The 21440-nt window shown below is 40.6% G+C and overlaps 1 protein-coding gene across 1 annotated transcript; it reads right to left on the reverse strand.

Annotated features, from left to right (window-relative positions):
• Positions 1 to 1352: 1352 nt before the first annotated feature.
• On the reverse strand, positions 1353 to 20593 carry LOC120543856 (receptor-interacting serine/threonine-protein kinase 3-like; the record flags this gene model as incomplete). Its single annotated transcript, XM_039777191.1, has 12 exons — positions 20257 to 20593; positions 18469 to 18611; positions 18229 to 18388; positions 16709 to 16864; positions 13897 to 14042; positions 13497 to 13546; positions 10879 to 10998; positions 10687 to 10769; positions 10495 to 10564; positions 9337 to 9394; positions 8286 to 8311; positions 1353 to 1390 (listed from the first exon to the last, which is right to left on the reverse strand). Coding segments are annotated over exons 2-12 (1044 nt in total), but the record flags the coding sequence as incomplete, so codon positions are not given.
• Between the last annotated feature and the right edge of the window lie 847 nt (positions 20594 to 21440).

A 21440-nucleotide genomic window follows, 5' to 3' on the forward strand; every position in this document is an offset into this window, starting at 1 on the left:
AACATATATCTATGGAGGAACATCAAGTAGATTTTGCGAACAGTGTAGCTAGGCTTCTTCACAGCTTTCATTTATTTTAACAGCGGTTGGAATCCATAAGAGTTACATTACCGCCATCTACTGGAGAGTGCTGGAATCTTCACCTGAGTTATGAATATCTTCTGACCACAAACGGCGCGGAGAAACTGTCTCGAAAGTATCCACACACATAGAAGGAGTTTTACAAATATATGTCCATTGAAAAATACTAAGTTGATTTACAAATTATGAAATACGAGTTAAAAATAACAGTCAAGGACACAGATACTCCTTTATAGATACGAATAGCTCTGCATTTATTTGTGCATTGTGTTTCACGAGTTACAAATATTTATGATACTGTTTTAGCACCATACACACACACACACAGATGCACACACACATACACACACACACATGCGCACACACACAAACACGTGCAGTCATTAAACAAATAAGTTATTTTTTATGTTCTTCACAGAAAATGAGCCAAAGCCAATGAATTTGAGTTAGAAGAAATAATAAATAGCATAATCTTTCTTTTAGCAAACTTTGAAAACTGAACAGATTTACATTTGTTAAAACATGTCGAACTCATCGAGTCTTTTTAAATCTTTAAAGCTTTATTGACATGAATCACAAACAGCTGAAGCTGCTGCAATATAACATGATTACAGTGAAAATCAAAGTCAATGCAGTTTATACACAACTAGTTTTCATCCCTTAGGAGATCATTTCAACATTACTAAAGAAGAAGAAGCACATTAAAGACACAATCAGTTAGACAAAGTGAAGCCTTCGTCCTCCACCAACATTTAACCCACAGGACAGGAAGTTGTTTCCTCCTACAGATGACACAGAGACACTGAGGCACCAGACCAGAACCCAAAACCAGGATAGAGAGGCTGAGTGAATGTGGTGTTGAAGGTGTGGAGGTGGATTAGTGAGTCAGAGGAGACTGTGTAGAAGGACAGAGAGCCAGCAGGACAGTCCAAATACACTGCTACTCTACCAGAGACAGAGGAGGAGGAGGTGGATGTTTCTCTCTTATTGTGCCAGACAAGGTAACCATCATCAGAGCAGATCAGACTCCAGGACTGATCATTACATCCAAACATACAGTCATCTCTGTCTCTTCTCCTGCTGACTCCTCTGTAACTCACTGATATATTAACCTCTCCTCTCATCTCAACCTCCCAGTAACAGCGACCAGTCAGACCATCTCTACACAGCAGCTGAGGCCAGAAGTCAAACCTCTCTGGATGATCAGGATATGGCTGATCCTCCTTCACATAGGTCACATTCCTGTTGTTGTCAGACAGTTTGAGTTTTCTGTTCACTGTGTTTGTGTCCAGTGTGAGTTCACAGGAATCTGACGGAGAGAACGAGACACAACACAGCTGCAGTTATTAATAACATTATTAGTTAAACTTTAGTTAATAATTATTATTCTGATAATGGTATTTAATAATTAATAACTGGTATATAGATTATAAACATGCTTTATCAACCGTTAACAACTTATTAATTGTCAGATACAACTTTATAATGACATCCAAACCATGTTTATTGATACAATTATAATAATTTTAACTATTAATTATCATTTTGTCAGTTAACAGTAAATTAACTATTCATTCATCATTTAATAATGATTAATAATGATGTCGTCATTAATCAGGGGCAGATCTACAGGGGGTTAGAGGGGGGCAGACACACACACACACACACACAGACACACAAACACACACACTCACACACACAAACAGATACACACACACACACACACAAACAGACAAACACATAAACACACACAGAGACACACACACAGACACACAACACTCTCTCACACACACACAAACAGACACACACACACACACACACAGACACACACTCACAGACAAACAACCACACACACACACACACACACACACACACACAGACACACAAACACACACACAAACACACACTCACACACACAAACAGATACACACACACACACACACAAACAAACAGACAAACACATAAACACACACAGAGACACACACACAGACACACACACTCTCTCTCACACACACACACAAACAGACACACACACACAGACACACACTCACAGACAAACAACCACACACACAGACACACACACACAGACAAACAACCACACACAAAGACACACACACACACACACACACACAAACAAGACAGAACACACACACACACACACACAAACAGACAGACACACACACATACATGGACACACACACACTCACAGACACACACACAGACACACACACAAACAGACCCACAAAAACACATAGTCACACACAAACAGAGACACACACACAAACACACACACACTCACTCACACACACGAACACACACACATATACACACACACACACACACACACACACACACACACACAAACAGATACACACACAGACACACACAAATAGAGAAACACACACACAAACAGATACACACACAGACACACACACACACAAATAGAGAAACACACACAAAAATAGAGAAACAGACACTCACTCACAAACAGACCCACAAAAACACATACTCACACACACAGACACACACACACACACACACACACGAAAAGACACACGCACACACACACAAATAGAGAAACACACACATACACAAATAGAGAAACACACTCACACACACACACACACACAAATAGAGAAACACACACACAAATGGTTTATTAGTCCATCTGCACGCATTTTGTTTACGTTAGTTCAGTTGAGCATCTGGTGGAGCGTGGACGTTTATATAAAGTTTTCATAGTTTTGCTATGTGTCTGATTTAAAGGCTTATTCTGTACAGAACACATGTTATGTGGCTGATAGTTATGTTAGAAGTCAGAGAGACTAAATCTGTTCAGATTACAGATCATCTCCAATCTGTTGTTAATTAAAATCAGCAACAGATCGCATGTAGAGCATTTTGACAGCTACTCTGTCATAATAAAAACACCTGGAGACTGTGTAGGAGCTGATATATGGGTCTGATAACATTTTATTAAATCAGAACCGGACCACAGTGCTGCTTGCTCTCGTTTACTTTACAGGAGAGGAGCAGTTCATCTCGAACGAGCCTACTGTCTTTTTCAAAGAAAGCCAAATCAGGCTACCAGAAAAGAAAGGAAAGACAGGAGAAGGAGAGAAAACAAAAGAAAGGTGAGCACAAACTAGAAAACGAAATCCATGGTGCTAAACTGCTTGAATATCTCCGCGACTGGTACCGCTAAAAACGGACTGAGACAACCCATTGAAAGAGCAGAACATAAACTTTCAAATGATAATTTGGTTATACATGTAATCTGAGGTGGGTAGTAACGAGTTACATTTACTCCGTTATATTTACTTGAGTAAGTTTTTGAAAAAATTATACTTCTAGGAGTAGTTTTAAATCACTATACTTTTTACTTTTACTTGAGTAGATTTGTGAAGAAGAAACTGTACTCTTACTCTGCTACATTAGGCTATAATGAGCTCGTTACTTTTCTTTGGTATTCTACGGGTCATTGTTTTTATCCCTCCGCGTACGCCTCATTTTAATGTTTTATGTTGACAGAGAGAGAGAGACTTCCGCTAAAGGCTCTACCACGTGAATGTGTTTCACCAATCAAACATAGTTGTGCAGTTTCGTCACGTGACCATACTCAAACTCAGTGGTGGGACGGGTTAGCTTACAGTCGCAGCAAAACAAAAATGTCAGAATCAACCGTCGGCAATGCAGCCACAGACAAGGAGGAACAGCCCAGAGGCCAGATCAACATGACCTGGATTTCTTTTAGTTCCCCGGCTTCACCTAACCTAACAATCACGGTCCTGCATAAACTGTGTCACAACGCTGGTTAACAACTAGTTCAATCAACCATCAGGGTTTCCCCAATTCAGCAGCGCATGTTCAGAGCTGCATGTTTTACATAAGAAGAGCAAACTATAATTCTACATAAATATGAAGAACACAGACACGGTTTTACAGACAGAACACAATCCAGTCGCTGCTTCCTAAAAACAAAATAGCAGACGCTGTAGATCATGAGTGTAAATCACAACTGTTATTAATATCACTTCCCCATCAGTCAGGACCAAGATCTTACCATAATTACACCGGTGCTTTCCATAAACTTTCGTTGCTTTAGCCTTTTATTTCAGTTGCAATCCTGGCAGAGGGAAGCGATCCTGAGAGCAAATAAAAAATATAAAAACATAATTCAAACCGATATGTCACCTTGGCGACACACGGCTCAAGAAGCCAACAAATAGCCGATATGTAATCTATATATTTCATAAAAATACCGATCAGGGAATGTTAACGGGGTTGTTGGTCTCTAAATGTTTAAACTTTTATGAGCGCATCTCTCTCTCTCTCTCTCTCTCTCTGTGTCCACCGAGCTCCTCCTGATCTTTTAAGAATGGTGACGCCGTTATCAATCGAGTATTGATTGGTCAGTAGGCGGAGCTTTAACACTGGTTGATCTCTGATCTCCAAGTTAACCTGCTCACGACCAGGTTAGGAGTTCAGCATAAGTTACCACGGCGATTGAACCCGATATCAAGTGAACCACCTTCGTGATAGAAAACCCTCGTGAACCTGAAGTTACCTTGTTAACCCCAAATCTTGCTTCGTCGTCCAGGCCTCTGGCCTTATAATGAAAGCATGGTTACCTTATATTATATATATATATATATATATACAGTACAGGCCAAAAGTTTGGACACATCTTCTCATTCAATGTGTTTCCTTTTTATTTTCATGACTATTTACATTGTAGATTCTCATTGAAGGCACCAAAACTATGAATGAACACATATGGAATTATGTACTTAACAAAAAAGTGTGAAATAACTGTCTTATATTTTAGATTCTTCAAGTAACCACCCTTTGCTTTTTTATTAATAAGGGAAAAACTTCCACTAATGAACCCTGACAAAGCACACCTGTGAAGGTAAAACCATTTCAGGTGACTACCTCATGAAGCTCATTGAGAGAACACCAAGGGTTTGCAGAGTTATCAAAAAAAGCAAAGGGTGGCTACTTTGAAGAATTCAAAATATAAGACATGTTTTCAGTTATTTCACACTTTTTGTTAGTACATGCAATTCCATATGTTCGTCATCGCTGTTCTTCTGCTCAGTGAGAATCTACAATGTAAATAGTCATGAAAATAAAAAGGAAACACATTGAACGCACAAGGTGTGTCCAAACTTTTGGCCTGTACTGTATGTGTGTGTGTATATATATTAATTATAGTAAAAGTGCCAAACAGCAGCTCCATTACCTTGTTCTAGTTCTGCCGGCAGAGCCTGGTAAAAAAGTATAGAATTTGGAAATTTGTGTTACTTGTGCTTGGGGTGGTGGTGGCGCAGTGGATAGTGACACATACCTTCAGTCTGGGAGACCCAAGTTCAATTCCCACTGCGATACATCAACCAATGTGTCCCTGAGCAAGACACTTAACTCCTAGTTGCTCCAGAGGTGTGTGACCTCTGACATATATAGCAATTGTAAGTCACTTTGGATAAAAGCGTCAGCTAAATGACATGTAATTTGTTTTTTATGTATTATTATTTTATTGATTTTATTTTTTAAGTACTTGAATTTACGTGGATTATGTTAGTTTAAGATATTTTGTAATTAATTAAAATTTATTTTATTGATTGGATGAACTACAATTTGCCTACTTTTTTACTCTTACTCAAGTAGTTATTTGGCTGACTACTTTTTACTTTTACTTGAGTCATAGTATTCTGAAGTAACAGTACTTTTACTTGAGTACAATTTTTTGCTACTCTACCCACCTCTGATGTAATCAGAGGTAAAGGCTAGTATAATAGATAAACTACACTATGCTGTTTGCACACAACACACCATTATTAAGAAGAAGATTTATTTATTTATATTAGGACAATGCACATTAATCAACATTTCTGTAAATGCTCCAGTGTTAGCCAGTCGGCTAATTTTCAACTGTAGTCCTAGTTGCATCCATGTCTTTATGGTGGGAAGAAACCGGAGCACCCGGAGGAAACCCACGCGAGCACGGGGAGAACATACAAACTCCACACAGAAAGACTCGGGACGACCTGGGTTCAAACCCAGAACCTTCTTGCTGTGAGGCAGAAGTGCTAACCACTGAGCCACCATGCTGCCATTATTATATAATAGCCTTATTTGAAACATGTTTAATTTAAAATTAATAGGCTATTATGTCTATAATTAGCAATAATAGGCTAATCAGTGTCATAGGTTGCTTGGTAGCTCATCGGTAGATACATATCATGTCAACATTACACATGGCATTTCAGAAACTGTCCCACCAGGGACTGGAGTAGCAACAGACCCCTCAGCCTCCTCTTTGGATTTGAGACAAGGTGAGCTTATATCAAAATTAAAGCAAACCATGTTTAGCCAGATGTATCCTTCATAGAGAAAGATAAGATTTGATTGATTTTCTTGATTTTAGGGCCCAAGATCTTGTGCTACGCCCCTGGACACAACACACACACACACACACACACACACACACACACACACACACACACACACAAACAGACACACACACACACACACACACAGACACACACACAAACAGACACACACACTCACACACAAACAGACACACACACTCACTCACACACACACACAAAACAGACACACAAACAGACACACAGAAATACACGCATACACACACACACAAACAGACACACAGAAATACACACATACACACACACACAAACAGACACACAGACACACACACTCATACAGACACACACACAAACAGACTACCCGCACCGCACACACCGCAACACACACACACACACACACACACACACAAAACAGACACACACACACACAGTGACACACAGACACACAGAAATACACGCATACACACACACACAAACAGACACACAGAAATACACACACACACACACACAAACAGACACACAGACACACACACCGCGACACACAAACAGACTACGCACACACACACACACACACACACACACACACACACACACACACACACACACACACACACACACACACACAAACAGACACACAGACACACACACTCACACAGACACACACACAAACAGACTCGCACACACGCACACACACACACACACACACACACACACACACACACACACACACACACACACACACACACACACACACACACACAAAATAGGTTTAAATGTCAATTGTTGCTGTCAGAACGACCAGGCAGTAAACCCCATGTATTCTAAGTAATTGCACACATATCTGTGTTTATACTATATTTTATGCAGATGAGACACGGAAAAGCAACTTTAGAAAGATGTAAATATATTTGGGGCCATCAGGTAGGGGGTTGAGTTTTGCCATTTTATCCTATGGAGATTGACAGCCTGTGGGTCGTTAAGGGAACACATTAATCAACATTTCTGTAAATGCGCCAGTGTTAGCCAGTCGGCTAATTTTCAACTGTATTCCTAGTATGCATGTCTTTATGGTGGGAAGAAACCAGAGAACCTGCAGGAAACGCACGCAAACACGGGGAGAACAAACTTGACACAGAAAGGCCCGGAACCACCTGGACTCAAACCCACAACCTTCTTGCTGTGAGGCAGAACTGAGCGACCGTGCTGCCTCACGGATGTGCGGTGGCCTACTTACATCAGAACAGAGTGAAATAACATTTTGTACTATAGAAACATTATATAATTGGAAACATGTATTATTAACACCTATCTGAAGTACCATTCATGATATGTTGCTAAATATTGAAGTTGTGGGAAGTGGACATAGCTTAAACTGTATTATGTATTATGTATATGTTTCTTTCATCCCCCATGCCTGTTTCATTCGTCCAGGCCAGGAGGGACAAATGAAACAAAACGCACATCAGACTACTGCTTAAATAACTTGAACGTTTTTTTTTAAAGCTGAAAATGCAACTGTATTTGACAGAGGACAGATGTAGGTTGCTACTGAAAAAATATTAGCTTTCAGTGTTTTACGATGTCTTTGTAAATGACGTTTAATTAAAAACTGTTTCATTCATCCAGGTTCTCCCCTACTCACACACACACACACACACACACACACACACACACACACACACACACACACACACACACACACACACACACACACACACACACACACACACACACACACACACACACACACACACACACACTCACTCACACACTTTAAATACAGCTGTGTATTTAAAGAGAAACTAGACTTACATCTCATCAGATCACGTCTCTGGACCCTGGAGGAAGAAACAGAGTCAGAATGAGTTTCTATCAACATGAGTCCTAACTGCTGTTAGACATGATGTTCCTCAGTCTGTCAGAGAGACAGAGAAACTCATCTCATTTAACTGGTCTCTGGTTAGATACCAGTAACACGTTAACTGGTCCCTGGTTAGATACCAGTAACTAGTTAACTGGTCCCTGGTTAGATACCAGTAACACATTAACTGGTCCCTGGTTAGATACCAGTTACCAGTTAACTGGTCCCTGGTTAGATACCAGTAACTAGTTAACTGGTCCCTGGTTAGATACCAGTAACACGTTAACTGGTCCCTGGTTAGATACCAGTTACCAGTTAACTGGTCCCTGGTTAGATACCAGTAACTAGTTAACTGGTCCCTGGTTAGATACCAGTAACCAGTTAACTGGTCTCTGGTTAGATACCAGTAACTAGTTAACTGGTCCCTGGTTAGATACCAGTAACCAGTTAACTGGTCTCTGGTTAGATACCAGTAACTAGTTAACTGGTCCCTGGTTAGATACCAGTAACCAGTTAACTGGTCTCTGGTATCTCAGAGGAACGGGAAGATAGCGTAGAAATAATAAGAGACACAGACTGATCTGCTCTGGTTTCATTAATCTCCTCCCTCATGATCAAACACAATGTCAAATATGCACGGAGACCTTTCTGCTCATCACATTGTTTGTTACTCTCTGAAACATCACGGGACCGTTCAAACAAAATAAGTAAGTAGTAGAGAAGAATTACAGAATAACATTAATGTCTGAACCACATTTCATTAGAATCCATCTAATAGGTGATAAGATGTTTTCACTTAAAGCTAAAAGTGTAAACCTGCTGGTGAACACTCAGAGCATCACTATGGATCAAATCTAAATGGGAATGATTTTTGATGTTTCCATCCAAAACTTCTGTATACGTGTTTCCTAACTCAGGCCTACTCTCTCCTCTGAACAGGAATAAGAGGGCATAATAATAAGAGGCAGCTGCCGAGTTTGAGCCCTTGTTTTCTGTTCATACCTGAGAGGGTCCAGAGGAGGCAGACTCAATCTTCCCATTGCCTGTTGGATCCCCTTCACTAGAAGATGAAGAAGTCATATTTTATTAATCCAAGGAGGATAAATTGCATTTTTCACTCTATTATTTTAAACATTACACACACACTGGCCGAGTCCAAACATGCAAACAGGACCTAATTAATGCACTGCTGTTTTGAAGCATTGAGTTTGACAGTTTGTTCCATTGCTGTCTTGGTTTGTTGCAACCAGATGTGATGATTTTGGACGAGAGGGTGGAGGATGACGGGGTCAAGCCAGTGGTGGTTATGGTGTTGTTACAGTGGTGTGTCCAATGAGAATATTATAATAATAATAATAGAGAGATGTCAGACAGGCAGAGATACCAGCTGCTAACTTTGGGCAGCTGTGGCTTAAGTGGTAGAGCAGTTACTTACTAATTGGAAGGTTGGTGGTTTGAAGCCCATCTCTCTCTCTCTCTCTCTCTCTTTCTCATGTTCACACTCAGCTCTGAGCTGTTCCTTAAAGAAACTTCCCCGTTCTTATAACACAAAGATATCCTGTCAGAGCTTTTTGTATTTAGTCTGAAAGTCCGAACCATCTTTGAGGTAAGATGTGAGCAGAGAGAGTGCAGAGCCTGAGACACCCAGATCCTGAAGGGTGGAAATGAGGATCTGGTTGTTCTCTGTGTCAAAGGCAGTAGAAAGGTCCAGAAGTATAACCACTCTTCTGGACTTTCCAAAATGTTATCAGACCCAATTGTATTAATTATTTTTGTGAAATGAGTCATTCCACTTAAAAACTATTTAGCTATGGTGGAGCCTATGGGGTAAACACAACTTTAACTAACTTGGTTGTGATTGGCCAGAGTATGCAGCAAAGTAAACAGTACAGACAGACAGGGCCAGATGGTAAACTTGACCGATTTTCTGCCAGTACACCACTGGATTGAAAGTGAAAACAAAGTACAATGTCAAAAAACTATTAAAACCAGCGTTAGTCCATGGTGCTAATTGGATGATTGTTAGTCATTGACTCAATGTTTTTTTTAAACCGAGAAACCGCTGCTTTAAGTCACAATGCCAGACGATTAATCAGTAAACTTGGCGTCAGACAGATTCAAAGGTCTGGACCCAAGCAATACTGGTTTATAAATACAGACCTGAAGCCTTAGCGATTTGATCCCTCCGAACCTTCTTTCCTGCTGCCATGCCTTTTCTTTCCTTTTGGTCCTGGAAAGAGAAAGAGAAAAAGCCAGTTACACAATGATAAAAACAATGATTTGCTGCATTGTGTCAAAATGTTTTAGTGTCTCAGCATAACTTGAGTATTCATGAAGAGATTTGTTCCTCACCAGTTTCATCAGCACTTCATAGACAGCTTTATTGAGTTCATGTTCGTGCATCTTGAACAGTTGTTCTGTCTCAGTTGTACACTCTGTTGTACACAACATAGAGTAAATAATGTAACGTTAGCGCCCGGTATCACAAGCTATTTTACCATGTTAATTCAAAGTTTTCAGAGGTAAATTAAGTTGTTTCCTCACCAAGGGCTTTAGGCCTTTGTTCAGGTTTAGGATCCCAGCATCTCTTCATCAGTTCTTTCAACTCTCTCAACCCGGCAACATCGCCCTTGATATCATCCAGGTTTGGGAGGTCTCCCTCCACTGGTTATGTAAAAACATTGTGTTTAGATGATGCCTAGCATTGAGTAGCAGTAGCAAATGACATGCTGACCTGAAGAACTATTTGTACATATACTTAAAGTAAAGCACTGTAATTATTTATTTCACATATTACCGGCAGCACCACAGTGACGTTTGCTGTAAGGCAGCACCATCTCCACTTACAGAGTCCTGCCGTTCTTGCACCACGTGTAAGTATGCAAACAAAACACTCAAATGAAAAAACTCTAAGATAAAGGTAGATGTTATGAGCAGTGAGAGAGTCTAAATCAGTCCATCCAGGATTCCGCAATGTTGTGATCGCAATGATTCATGCAAATTCAATCAATCCCAGTGAATTTGGTGCAAACCGCAAATTTGACCAATAACTGGAGTTTTCCACAACTTCAACCAATCCCAGCAGGGGACGCGACTCTGAGAGCCACTGACCAAGCAGGAGTGAGAACGGGTCAACATACACGTAACACACCAAATTAATTTCCTTGTTTCTGATATGAAGACAAGACGTGTGTGACTCGAACATCTCACATTTATCAACAAAACTTACAACGAAAGACCGTCCTGCCAACCTGTACACATTTTAACATTAATGTAGGCTTTTAACAATTTTACTGTAAAGTCGCTGAAAGCTGCTGCTGTTCACACACACACACACACACACACACACACACACACACGGTAATGCAGGAAAAAACAGAGATGAGACATACAGAATTACCTAAATTTAGGACAGCTACGCTCGTTGTTGTAAGTGCAATGATAAGTTAAAGTCCAATAAGTACTTTATCAAACCGTATGAATGTGTGTCCCAGGCCAGGATAGGAAATTAACTAACAATGTAAAGATCAACAAGCTACTGACACATGTTAAAATTTGAGTCATTCAATAAATTATAATTTTTTTGTCTTAAAGTTCCTATGATATGCTGCTTTTTGGATGCTTTTATATAGGACTTGACTTAGTGGTCCCCTAATGTATCTGAAGTCTCTTTTATATAGGCCTTATAATTCTGTATCTAAAGTCTCTTTTATATAGATCTTAGTGGTCCCTTAATACTGTATCTGAAGTCTCTTTTATATAGATCTTAGTGGTCCCCTAATACTGTATCTGAAGTCTCTTTTATATAGATCTTAGTGGTCCCCTAATACTGTATCTGAAGTCTCTTTTCTATAGACCTTAGTGGTCCTCTAATACTGTATCTGAAGTCTCTTTTATATAGACCTTAGTGGTCCCCTAATACTGTATCTGAAGTCTCTTTTATATAGGCCTTAGTGGTCCCCTAATACTGTATCTGAAGTCTCTTTTATATAGACCTTAGTGGACCCCTAATACTGTATCTGAAGTCTCTTTTATATAGATCTTAGTGGTCCCTTAATACTGTATCTGAAGTCTCTTTTATATAGACCTTAGTGGTCCCCTAATACTGTATCTGACGTTTCTTTTATATAGACCTTAGTGGTCCCCTAATACTGTATCTGAAGTCTCTTTTATATAGACCTTAGTGGTCCTCTAATACTGTATCTGAAGTCTCTTTTATATAGACCTTAGTGGTCCCCTAATACTGTATCTGAAGTCTCTTTTATATAGACCTTAGTGGTCCCCTAATACTGTATCTGACGTTTCTTTTATATAGACCTTAGTGGTCCCCTAATACTGTATCTGAAGTCTCTTTTATATAGACCTTATTGGTCCCCTAATACTGTATCTGAAGTCTCTTTTATATAGACCTTAGTGGTCCCCTAATACTGTATCTGAAGTATCTTTCCTGGAATTTAGCTTTGGTGCAGAATTACAGCCACTAGAGCCAGTCTCACAATGAGCTTTCCTTAGGATGTGCCATTTATATGTCTGTAGCTTTAAATGCTATTGAGGAGGAGAGAGGGGGGCAAGGTGGAGGGTGGGGGTGTGGCGTTGACCAACTGGCACTTTGCTCGTTTGAAAGTCATGATATCTCTCTTTCTCATGGGCGGGCCAAATTCTCTGGGCGGGCAAAGCAGAGAAAGGGGAGGTAACCTTTACCCTTATGACCTCATAACGTGGAGGTGGAGACACCTATCACCATTTCTAGCCACTGGGGGACCATAGCCAGGCTGGGGGAACGCATACCAATGTTAAAAAACCTCATAAAGTGACATTTTCATGTCATGGGACCTTTAAATCCACCAGCCATTTTCATATTATACCTACATTTGCAGCATCCTGAGCCTTGTTGGTTACTAGGAAAACTCACTAGTAACTTACTAGTAATTTTATTTTCCCCAAAATAAGTTTCCTATTTATTTTTTAGAAATATACCAACAAAAATGTTTGCAAATTGGAAAATTTCACTGTGTCACTTCTTGCACAAAATACAAAAGACATAACTTTTTTTCGTAATATTTTACAAAAGCTCCCACAAAATAAGGCATTTTGGGTAGCAACAATCTCAAAAAAGGCTGTGAAATCCCGGAGGGACTGCTAAAGACACAACAGTCACCTACCTTCATAAGGTTGTTTCCCTGTGACAATGGACCAAAGGAGTATCCCAAAACTAAAAGACAGACAGAGAGAGTTTCATGTCAGGATTATTATTCATATCATAACAATCACACGCTGGTTGATTGATGGCTAGGGTTTGTTGTCATCTGTAAATTAATGCTCATGTGAGAATGAGTATATTCAATGACAATAAGGAAATCTGTGCATGAAGTTATACTAGTATCCCTCCTACCTGAAAACAATTCCCTCTCCTGTTAAAGGACTAAGCGACTGATATTTTGACTTCCTGTCAATACCGAACACGTGTTAGCATGGCAGCTGGAGTGATCCCGTCTCCAGTCATTATTTATTATATGATAAATAAAACACTTTTATTCAAGTGCTGGTTTGTTGCTCTTGTACCTGTAGATATCAAAGGATCTGGAAGGTCTGTATGATGGGTTAAAAGCCTCTGGTGGCATGTAGTAAGGCGTCCCTCCTCGTGGTCCATTGTCCTTGGAAACCAGTGTGATGCTGCAGGAAGTCTGGGCAAGGCCAAAATCTGTAAGCTGCAGAGAGAATTAGCAAAGAGAGGAATTAGGCAGATGAGGTGCTTTATTTGGTAACACTTTATTTGAAGGGGTGTGCAGAAACAGAAACGAGACATGAACATGAAGGAGTCTTTATGAATGTTCATGACGGTTGTAATTAAGAGTTATTTGGTAAATAATGACACTAATGCTAAGTTAGCAGTGTTTGACATGTTTGTGTTATGACAACTTGACATTAACCTAAACAACATAGCCTGTCATATTTCATAGCAGGCCTCATTATCAAACTTTAAGAAACTATTTAGCTTTATGTGTTATCATTACATTAAACTGTCATTAAAGCTTTAGTGCGTAATTATTTGATATTAATGAACGTCCGTTAAATTCAAGCCAAATGAGTTGCTAGGAAGCTAATTAAGACTATCAGCTCCACACAACTCTCTCTGTGGGTTGGTTTTACATTGGCCGTCATGAGACTATTAGATTTAGACAAAGACCTTGACACACAGGTAGTACAGGTGAACTGGGAACGTCTGGAGGAGGCCCCTGTTTGAGAGATCTTTAACTCAAACCTCCTGCGGAACTTTCTGGCTACCCTGTGAAGGTTGTGGGCCATTGAACCTAAGTGGGCAATGTTCAAAGCTTCCATTGCTGAAGCTGCAGCAGGGAGCTTTGGTCTCAAGGTTTCAGGATTCTCAGATTGAAGAGAAACCATGCAGATTCCGTCCTGGTGGTGGAACAATTGACCAGCTCTTCATTCTTGCAAGGATCCTGGAGGGGGCCTGGGAGTTTTCCCATTTGGTCTACATGTTCTTTGTGGATTTGGAGGAGACATATATCCAGGTCCCCTGGGAGATACTGTGTGAGGTGCTGCAGGACTATAGGGTGAGGACTATCCAATCCATGTATATCCAAAGCGAGAGCTGTGTCCAGGGGGCTCAGTAGTGAGTTGACTCTGGAGCCAGGTCGGGCACACAAGATTCTCACTCCCAGCGCATCAATTAGGGACACTTGGTCAATTCATTTGGTGGTTGTTACTAATGCAAATAATCTGCTTTAGCATCAGGACTCTTGGCATCACTTTTTGACGCTTTGAGTTGGGACCAATTTGGCGTTAAATGTACGTAAAAATGTACGTTTAAATGACACTCAGGACAAGAACAGGACATGAAGCCCGGTCTTCTAGGGGAAAGTGCTGTGTTGTTTGATCCATTCATTCATTATTATTCACTATTCATTACCATTGTAGCTCTCCATACTATTATCGTAGAGCATAGCGGTAGAGCTGCTGCTCTGCCCGCTGCGTCCCATACAGACGCTTAAGGGTGATTTTGGCATCACTATCTGACTATGAGGACCACTGAACAAGTGTCCCTATCTCACAAGTTAGGAATGAGAAAGGGATGTTCTGGAACCAAAATCATGAAGAGGGGCATTTCAATCAGGAGAGACTTCCTGGCAATTATGAACATATTTATTGTACAGACAAACATGTAAACGTACGAGTCTCTGGAGATTGGACTCCATCAAAACCAAATGTCATAAAGGGTTAATGAAACCCAAACATATCCCCCGATGGAGTCCAGACACTGGAGTCCTTATGTTTCTTCTCCGCATAGCTCTGCTCTGCAATTCCCTGCAATGCCCAGCCACGTCCTGCTGCATCCTACTGCACCCACCCGTGCTCTGCAGCGCCACGTTACATCATGCAACGCCCTGCTGTGATGTTCATACGCACAGAGTAGTCAGGATCCGGTATAGGAGACTGCACTACTCAGTATGACACGATGTGCCCTGCTATAACATGAACTTCCACGATGACCTTCGAAGTCACTGTTCCATTACCTTTAATGTGACTATTATCACCACTGTTCATCACCCCCCAACCGGCCAGTCAGACACCGCCTACCAAGAGTCTGGGTCTGCCGAGGTTTCTTCCTAAAAGGGAGTTTTTCCTCACCACTGTCGCAATAGCCACTGCTAATGCTTGCTCTTGAGGGAATTACTGTAATTGTTGGGAACAATATTGTTTTGGAACTTATAGAGTGTGGTCTAGACCTACTCTATCTGTAAAGTGTCTCGAGATAACTCTGTTATGATATGACACTATAAATAAAATTGAATTGAATTGGTGGTGGCGACGAAAGAGCAGAGGAACCATCGACAGCCAAGTGCAGACGACAACCGAGGCCGAGACCACCTGTGGCGGGACGCACACTATTCCTGAAACGACAACTGCCAATCGCGGAGGAGAAAGCAGATTTAGAGCAGGATGTCATGCTGTGATAGGCTCGCTTCTGACAAATGGCCGACTCTGATTGGTTTACTAACAACAACACAGCTGGATCTGATTTACTACTGACAAGTGATACCATGAAACAGCTGATCATTGTGAGCGATGAAAACGTAATATGAAGACTTCCTGTAAGAACTTACACTGAGCTTTATATTTTGATGTACAATGTTAAGGCCTGGAGTTTGGCTCTTCAAAAACAGTAAAACTATTTACTACCGTATATTATTAAGTTGCAACAGGACATGGGTAAGGGAAACCCATGTCTGTATCTTTTGGGTTTACAATATGTGTTTTTCAGGCTCCATTTAGTCTCCAGAGAGTGAGCAAACTATTGTAATAGTATAAAGTAAACATGAGGCCTGGCCTCCCTTCAAATCCTGGGACCCACCTTGGCATTGAGAGCATCGTCCAGCAGCACGTTTTGGGGCTTCAGGTCCTGGTGGAGCACAGGACGGGGCAGACTGTGGAGGTAGTTTATACCCAGAGCCACTTGGTGAGCCAGTCTGAAGACCAGCGGCCAGGGTGGAGTTCCCCTCAATGCTGCCTGTAAGATGGTTTCCAGAGTTACAGATCCACAAATAGTGGAGATAGTGAGCTACACATATAGCCTACACTACCTTTCAAAGGTTTGGAATATGCTGTTATATTAACCTCTCAAGGATCACTGTCCCGTCAACGGCACACTTTGTGACTGGGGCGTCACTGTAATCGCACTTCCACTCGTTAGCATTTTTATAACTTTAAAGCATTAAATCTTCAAAATATACAGCCATGCGACACACCAATTGAAAGCTTAACCTCTAATGATTAATCTAAGCCCACGTACAAAGCATAAGATGATTTATAGCAGTTACACAACTAAGTAACAGAAAATAAAACAATTCAGCAGTAATCCGCCCAGCTGGTCTTTAGAGCCGAGAGTGCATCCATACCTGTTTTTGTTGTCCTTTCAGCAACAAAGTGGTATTTTGACCAAAATTTAATTTTCATAAATCCCAAAGAGTCCAAGGAAATGTAATATCCAAGCTTTATATTCCAAAACGATCTCTTCGCCTCACAATGTTGAAGTTTCTGGCCGGATCACAACGTAAAAACGCGAAACAGTTTTCCATTTCCGCACTTGTTATCTCCGCTAGCTTCTCTGCCCAGCTTGCTAAATGCTCTAAGTGGGCGTCATCGTATTCCCTAGCTTCTAAGTTTTCCATTGGTAGCTCTATATTTCTATATATTTATGTATATAGTTATTTCAAGTATGGGTATGATTGATGTTGGTGTGTTTGTGTATTTGAGAAGTGTTTTATTATGTACTTTATTGGCTTTTTATTGGGACAGACATTTCTGTAGAAAAAAATGTATATAAAATCAACTTATTTATAGTCTTTTGGCTTCTGGATTCTTTTTTATAGTGAGCTGAGACATGTGGCTATGGCATGGGTGTATCTGTATCCTACTAGATGTGTTTACAGTATTTTATTTTAGTCATTTTACAGATTAAATGACTTGGACGGAAATAAAAAACCTCCATTCTAGCCTCTGTAACTCTGTCAGTAAGTCCTAGAATCACTCTGACACTTGTAACAGAAAATTGAGAGTGTTTCCTTTCCAATGATGTCAGGCACACCCCAGAGTGTCAAAGTACATGGGAGCTGTACCACTTTTAATTTGGGTATGACGTTTAGACCAAAAAGCATGACATTTCAGCCGTTTCTTAACAGGTTAATGTTCTTCTTATCTTTAATAATGACTATTTGAACATAAAACGGTATAACTCAGATAACAAATGTATTATATATTATTTATCCTATGTTTTTATTAATTGTTGCAAGACCTTTACTTGTAGTATGAGTGTTTTTAGTGAGTATTGCTACTCTAATAAAAGATATAAGTAGTTGTTCCACCCCTGATTACCTGTAGGGAGGCCAATGATCCTCTCTTCATGAGCTCCATGACCACACCAAGCTTTGTTGACCTGCCAGAAAAGGGTGTTCGACCCTTGAAGATCCCTCGGACGGCCATAACATGCGGGCTGGTGGCTTGATGCATCATATTGATCTCATGCAGCAAAGACCTGTGTATGTTTGTTTGCATTATGAGTAATTCATACAGAATTATGTAAACATACACAGGAAACCCTTTGTGAGCACTTACCCCTCGTCCTTAAGAAGCACTTTAATGGCTACGTCAATGCCCCACTGATGATGCCTGGCTTTGTAGATTTGTCCAAAACCCCCGGAGCCAATCTCCTCCCAGTCCTCCAGGCTGGAGTCTTCAACAAACTGGGCCATAGTTCACTGGAGGAACAAATTATTGGTATAATCAAACCCTGAGTCCAGTTTAGAATAGGGATGCACCGATACCGATGCCAGTATCAGGTATCGGTCCGATGCTGTGCTCATTTACTCGTACTAGTCATAAAATTTCTCCGATACTACCACACCCGATACAACCTTATTGCAAGGTGAAAATAACTTCTCTGTCTAGCAGGTCTAGGCTATGGAAAAGGAGCAATGTCAGCCATTTGGACATTTTTGGCTGTAAAAATATAATTAGGCTGTGAACCAATGCAGGATTGCCCTTGACGACCAGCCATTGTCAGTCGTTCATAATTCTGGGTTCCCACGTCTTCTCAGTGTACTGGAGGCGAGAGATTCCCAGCTGCCACCACATCACAAACCGTGTTTCCAAAGAAATCTTTGGAGTAGCTGTGTTAGTCCAGTGTTCCTCATCAGCTTAACGGGCATAAACATGAAGAAAGCCATATTTCAATCTGCTCTGTCTGCATGATGTGGTTTCTACACAGCGCTGGTTTAACAACCACAGTGCTGCTCTGTAAATAGTGATTTGTTTTCACAATCAGGGTGTAACGAAAGCTCTCGGTGTGTAGTCTAACTGTTTTAACTGTTAGAGTTTGCCACAAGTCTTTAAATTTGGACCAAATCTTGTGATCTGCTGCTGGCGTAAACAAACCATCCTCTCCGCTGATCAGTAAATCCACAACTATTTAATATGCACATGAATGACGTCATCAGACTTTGCGTTCTTCATTCTTTCTACACTTCACTCAGTATTTTGAGATAGATCAATAGATAGATAGATAGATAGATAGATAGATAGATAGATAGATAGATAGATAGATAGATAGATAGATAGATAGATGGACTTTATTAATCCCAAATTGGGAAATGACTGTTACAAGCAGCAGGTTACCAAGGACATACACAACACACATACTCACTCACACACAAACCAAAAATACAAGAAATATCCTAGAAATATTCGTTCGGGGTTATCCATGATAGAGAAGAGTGACCTCCTCTCCACACCAGGTTTCTATCCAATGACTTATTTAAGTTCTTTCAGGTCCATTAAAGTCAAGAACACACAGACAATAAAAAGCTTTAGGAAATTTTACGAATTAAATTTGGGTCCCCTGACTTTTCACGAGCACCATGGACAGCAGCAGCAGCATAAGGGGACGCTCACACAGTTTAAGACTGGGAGAGCTAACTATTCCCCCATATGAACAGAGCAGCAACAAAATGCAAATGCCACGTTATACACGACAAGTAGAGGTGTGAATCCTCACCGATCACCAGATTTGATTACGATTAACATATCAGCGATTTGATTTGATCTCTTAATGCATCACAAAAGCGTCAAATACAGTTTTTCTATTGAAGCCACATAGGATATTTAATGCATAGCTGTTCAAGCTTCAAAAACTAAACATTCTGCAGGGCTCTAATACAAAATATATTGGATACATAAAACTATACAGCACGGAGCACATGGTACTACCTGAATGAGCAAAACATACCAGAATATGGAAACAGAAACGATTTTAGGCTGACATTAAATTGTAAACAGAAATTTGATTATGTCCCCGTCGATTTTTGATGAAGCATGTCCACGATTCGATTAAATTAAATTAAACACCTCTTACGACAAGATGGAGCAGGGGAGGAGGTGGGTAGCACGATGCGAGCAGCAAGCAGTTAGAGCAAAATAAAGCTGCAAGCACTAAAACAGCAATAAATTAGGAGCAAACTGATGCAGCTTTAAGTAAGGCGCCCTGTTTGAGCATAGCCTATTAGCAGTGAGGGGAGTTGACCAGCTGATGCAGATCAGCTGATGAGACCGTGTTGTTGGCCAATAGCGTTTAGCGGCATCTTGACTACTTGGCCTGCCAGGACTGACGCTGACGCTCAATTTCTGTCAGGTCCATTAAAGTCAAGAACACACAGACAATAAAAAGCTTTAGGAAATTTTACAAATTAAATTTGGCAGTATGGCTGTGTTCAGAGGAGTCCTCTGACCTTTCATGAGCACCATGAAAAAGCAGAGAGTCAGAGGACAGCAGCAGCAGCATTAGGGGATGCTCACACAGTTTAAGACTGGGAGAGCTAAATTATTTCCCCCAAACAGACCACACCAGGCAATTCTCATGTGATAAAACATTTGCATTTAGTTAGTTTCAGGTTAATGTAATTGTACTTACGATATTTGGCCCAGTTTACATTCAGACTCACAAGTCTGGTTAGCTATCAGGGTGAACAAAATGAAGCTTGACTTTGCATTATTTCCCATGGGACAGTGAATGCTGCACGCATTTATCTAGTGAGAACACACAGGCTTGGACAACAAGTACGTGGCTTCACAGCTGAGGAGGACCAGGAGTGTTTTTAAGATAAATATATGGGTTGTATGTTAACCCTATGTGAACAGACGCTTCACATATGACCGGCAGAGTATCGGGAGCAGCAACAGTAACAGGAGCAGCGGTAGTAACGGGAGTGGTACGCGCCTTCAGGCTGCGCCGCTGCAGCCGACAGCAACGTTACACATCGCGGATCTAATTCTTCGTAAAAGTCGTTATATTGTTTTGGGGACAATGACATGGCTGGATAGCTAGCTTGTCTTGTTGTTCAACAAACTGTCAAATTATTTTTACTGATTGCCAACTGTACACAATGTTATTGACTTTGGATCTTGCTAGCATAGCGTTAGCTTTCTGGCTCGTAGCTAAACTGAAGTGTTCTATCAGCTGAGCGGACTATATAAATATCTCCGGTTGCTAAGGAAGGCAAGTCGTATCTAAGGTCCTTCCTAATTCCTGGTGG

The sequence above is a fragment of the Perca fluviatilis genome, chromosome 2 (genome assembly GCF_010015445.1).
Source record: "Perca fluviatilis chromosome 2, GENO_Pfluv_1.0, whole genome shotgun sequence".
Taxonomy (NCBI): Eukaryota; Metazoa; Chordata; class Actinopteri; order Perciformes; family Percidae; genus Perca; species Perca fluviatilis.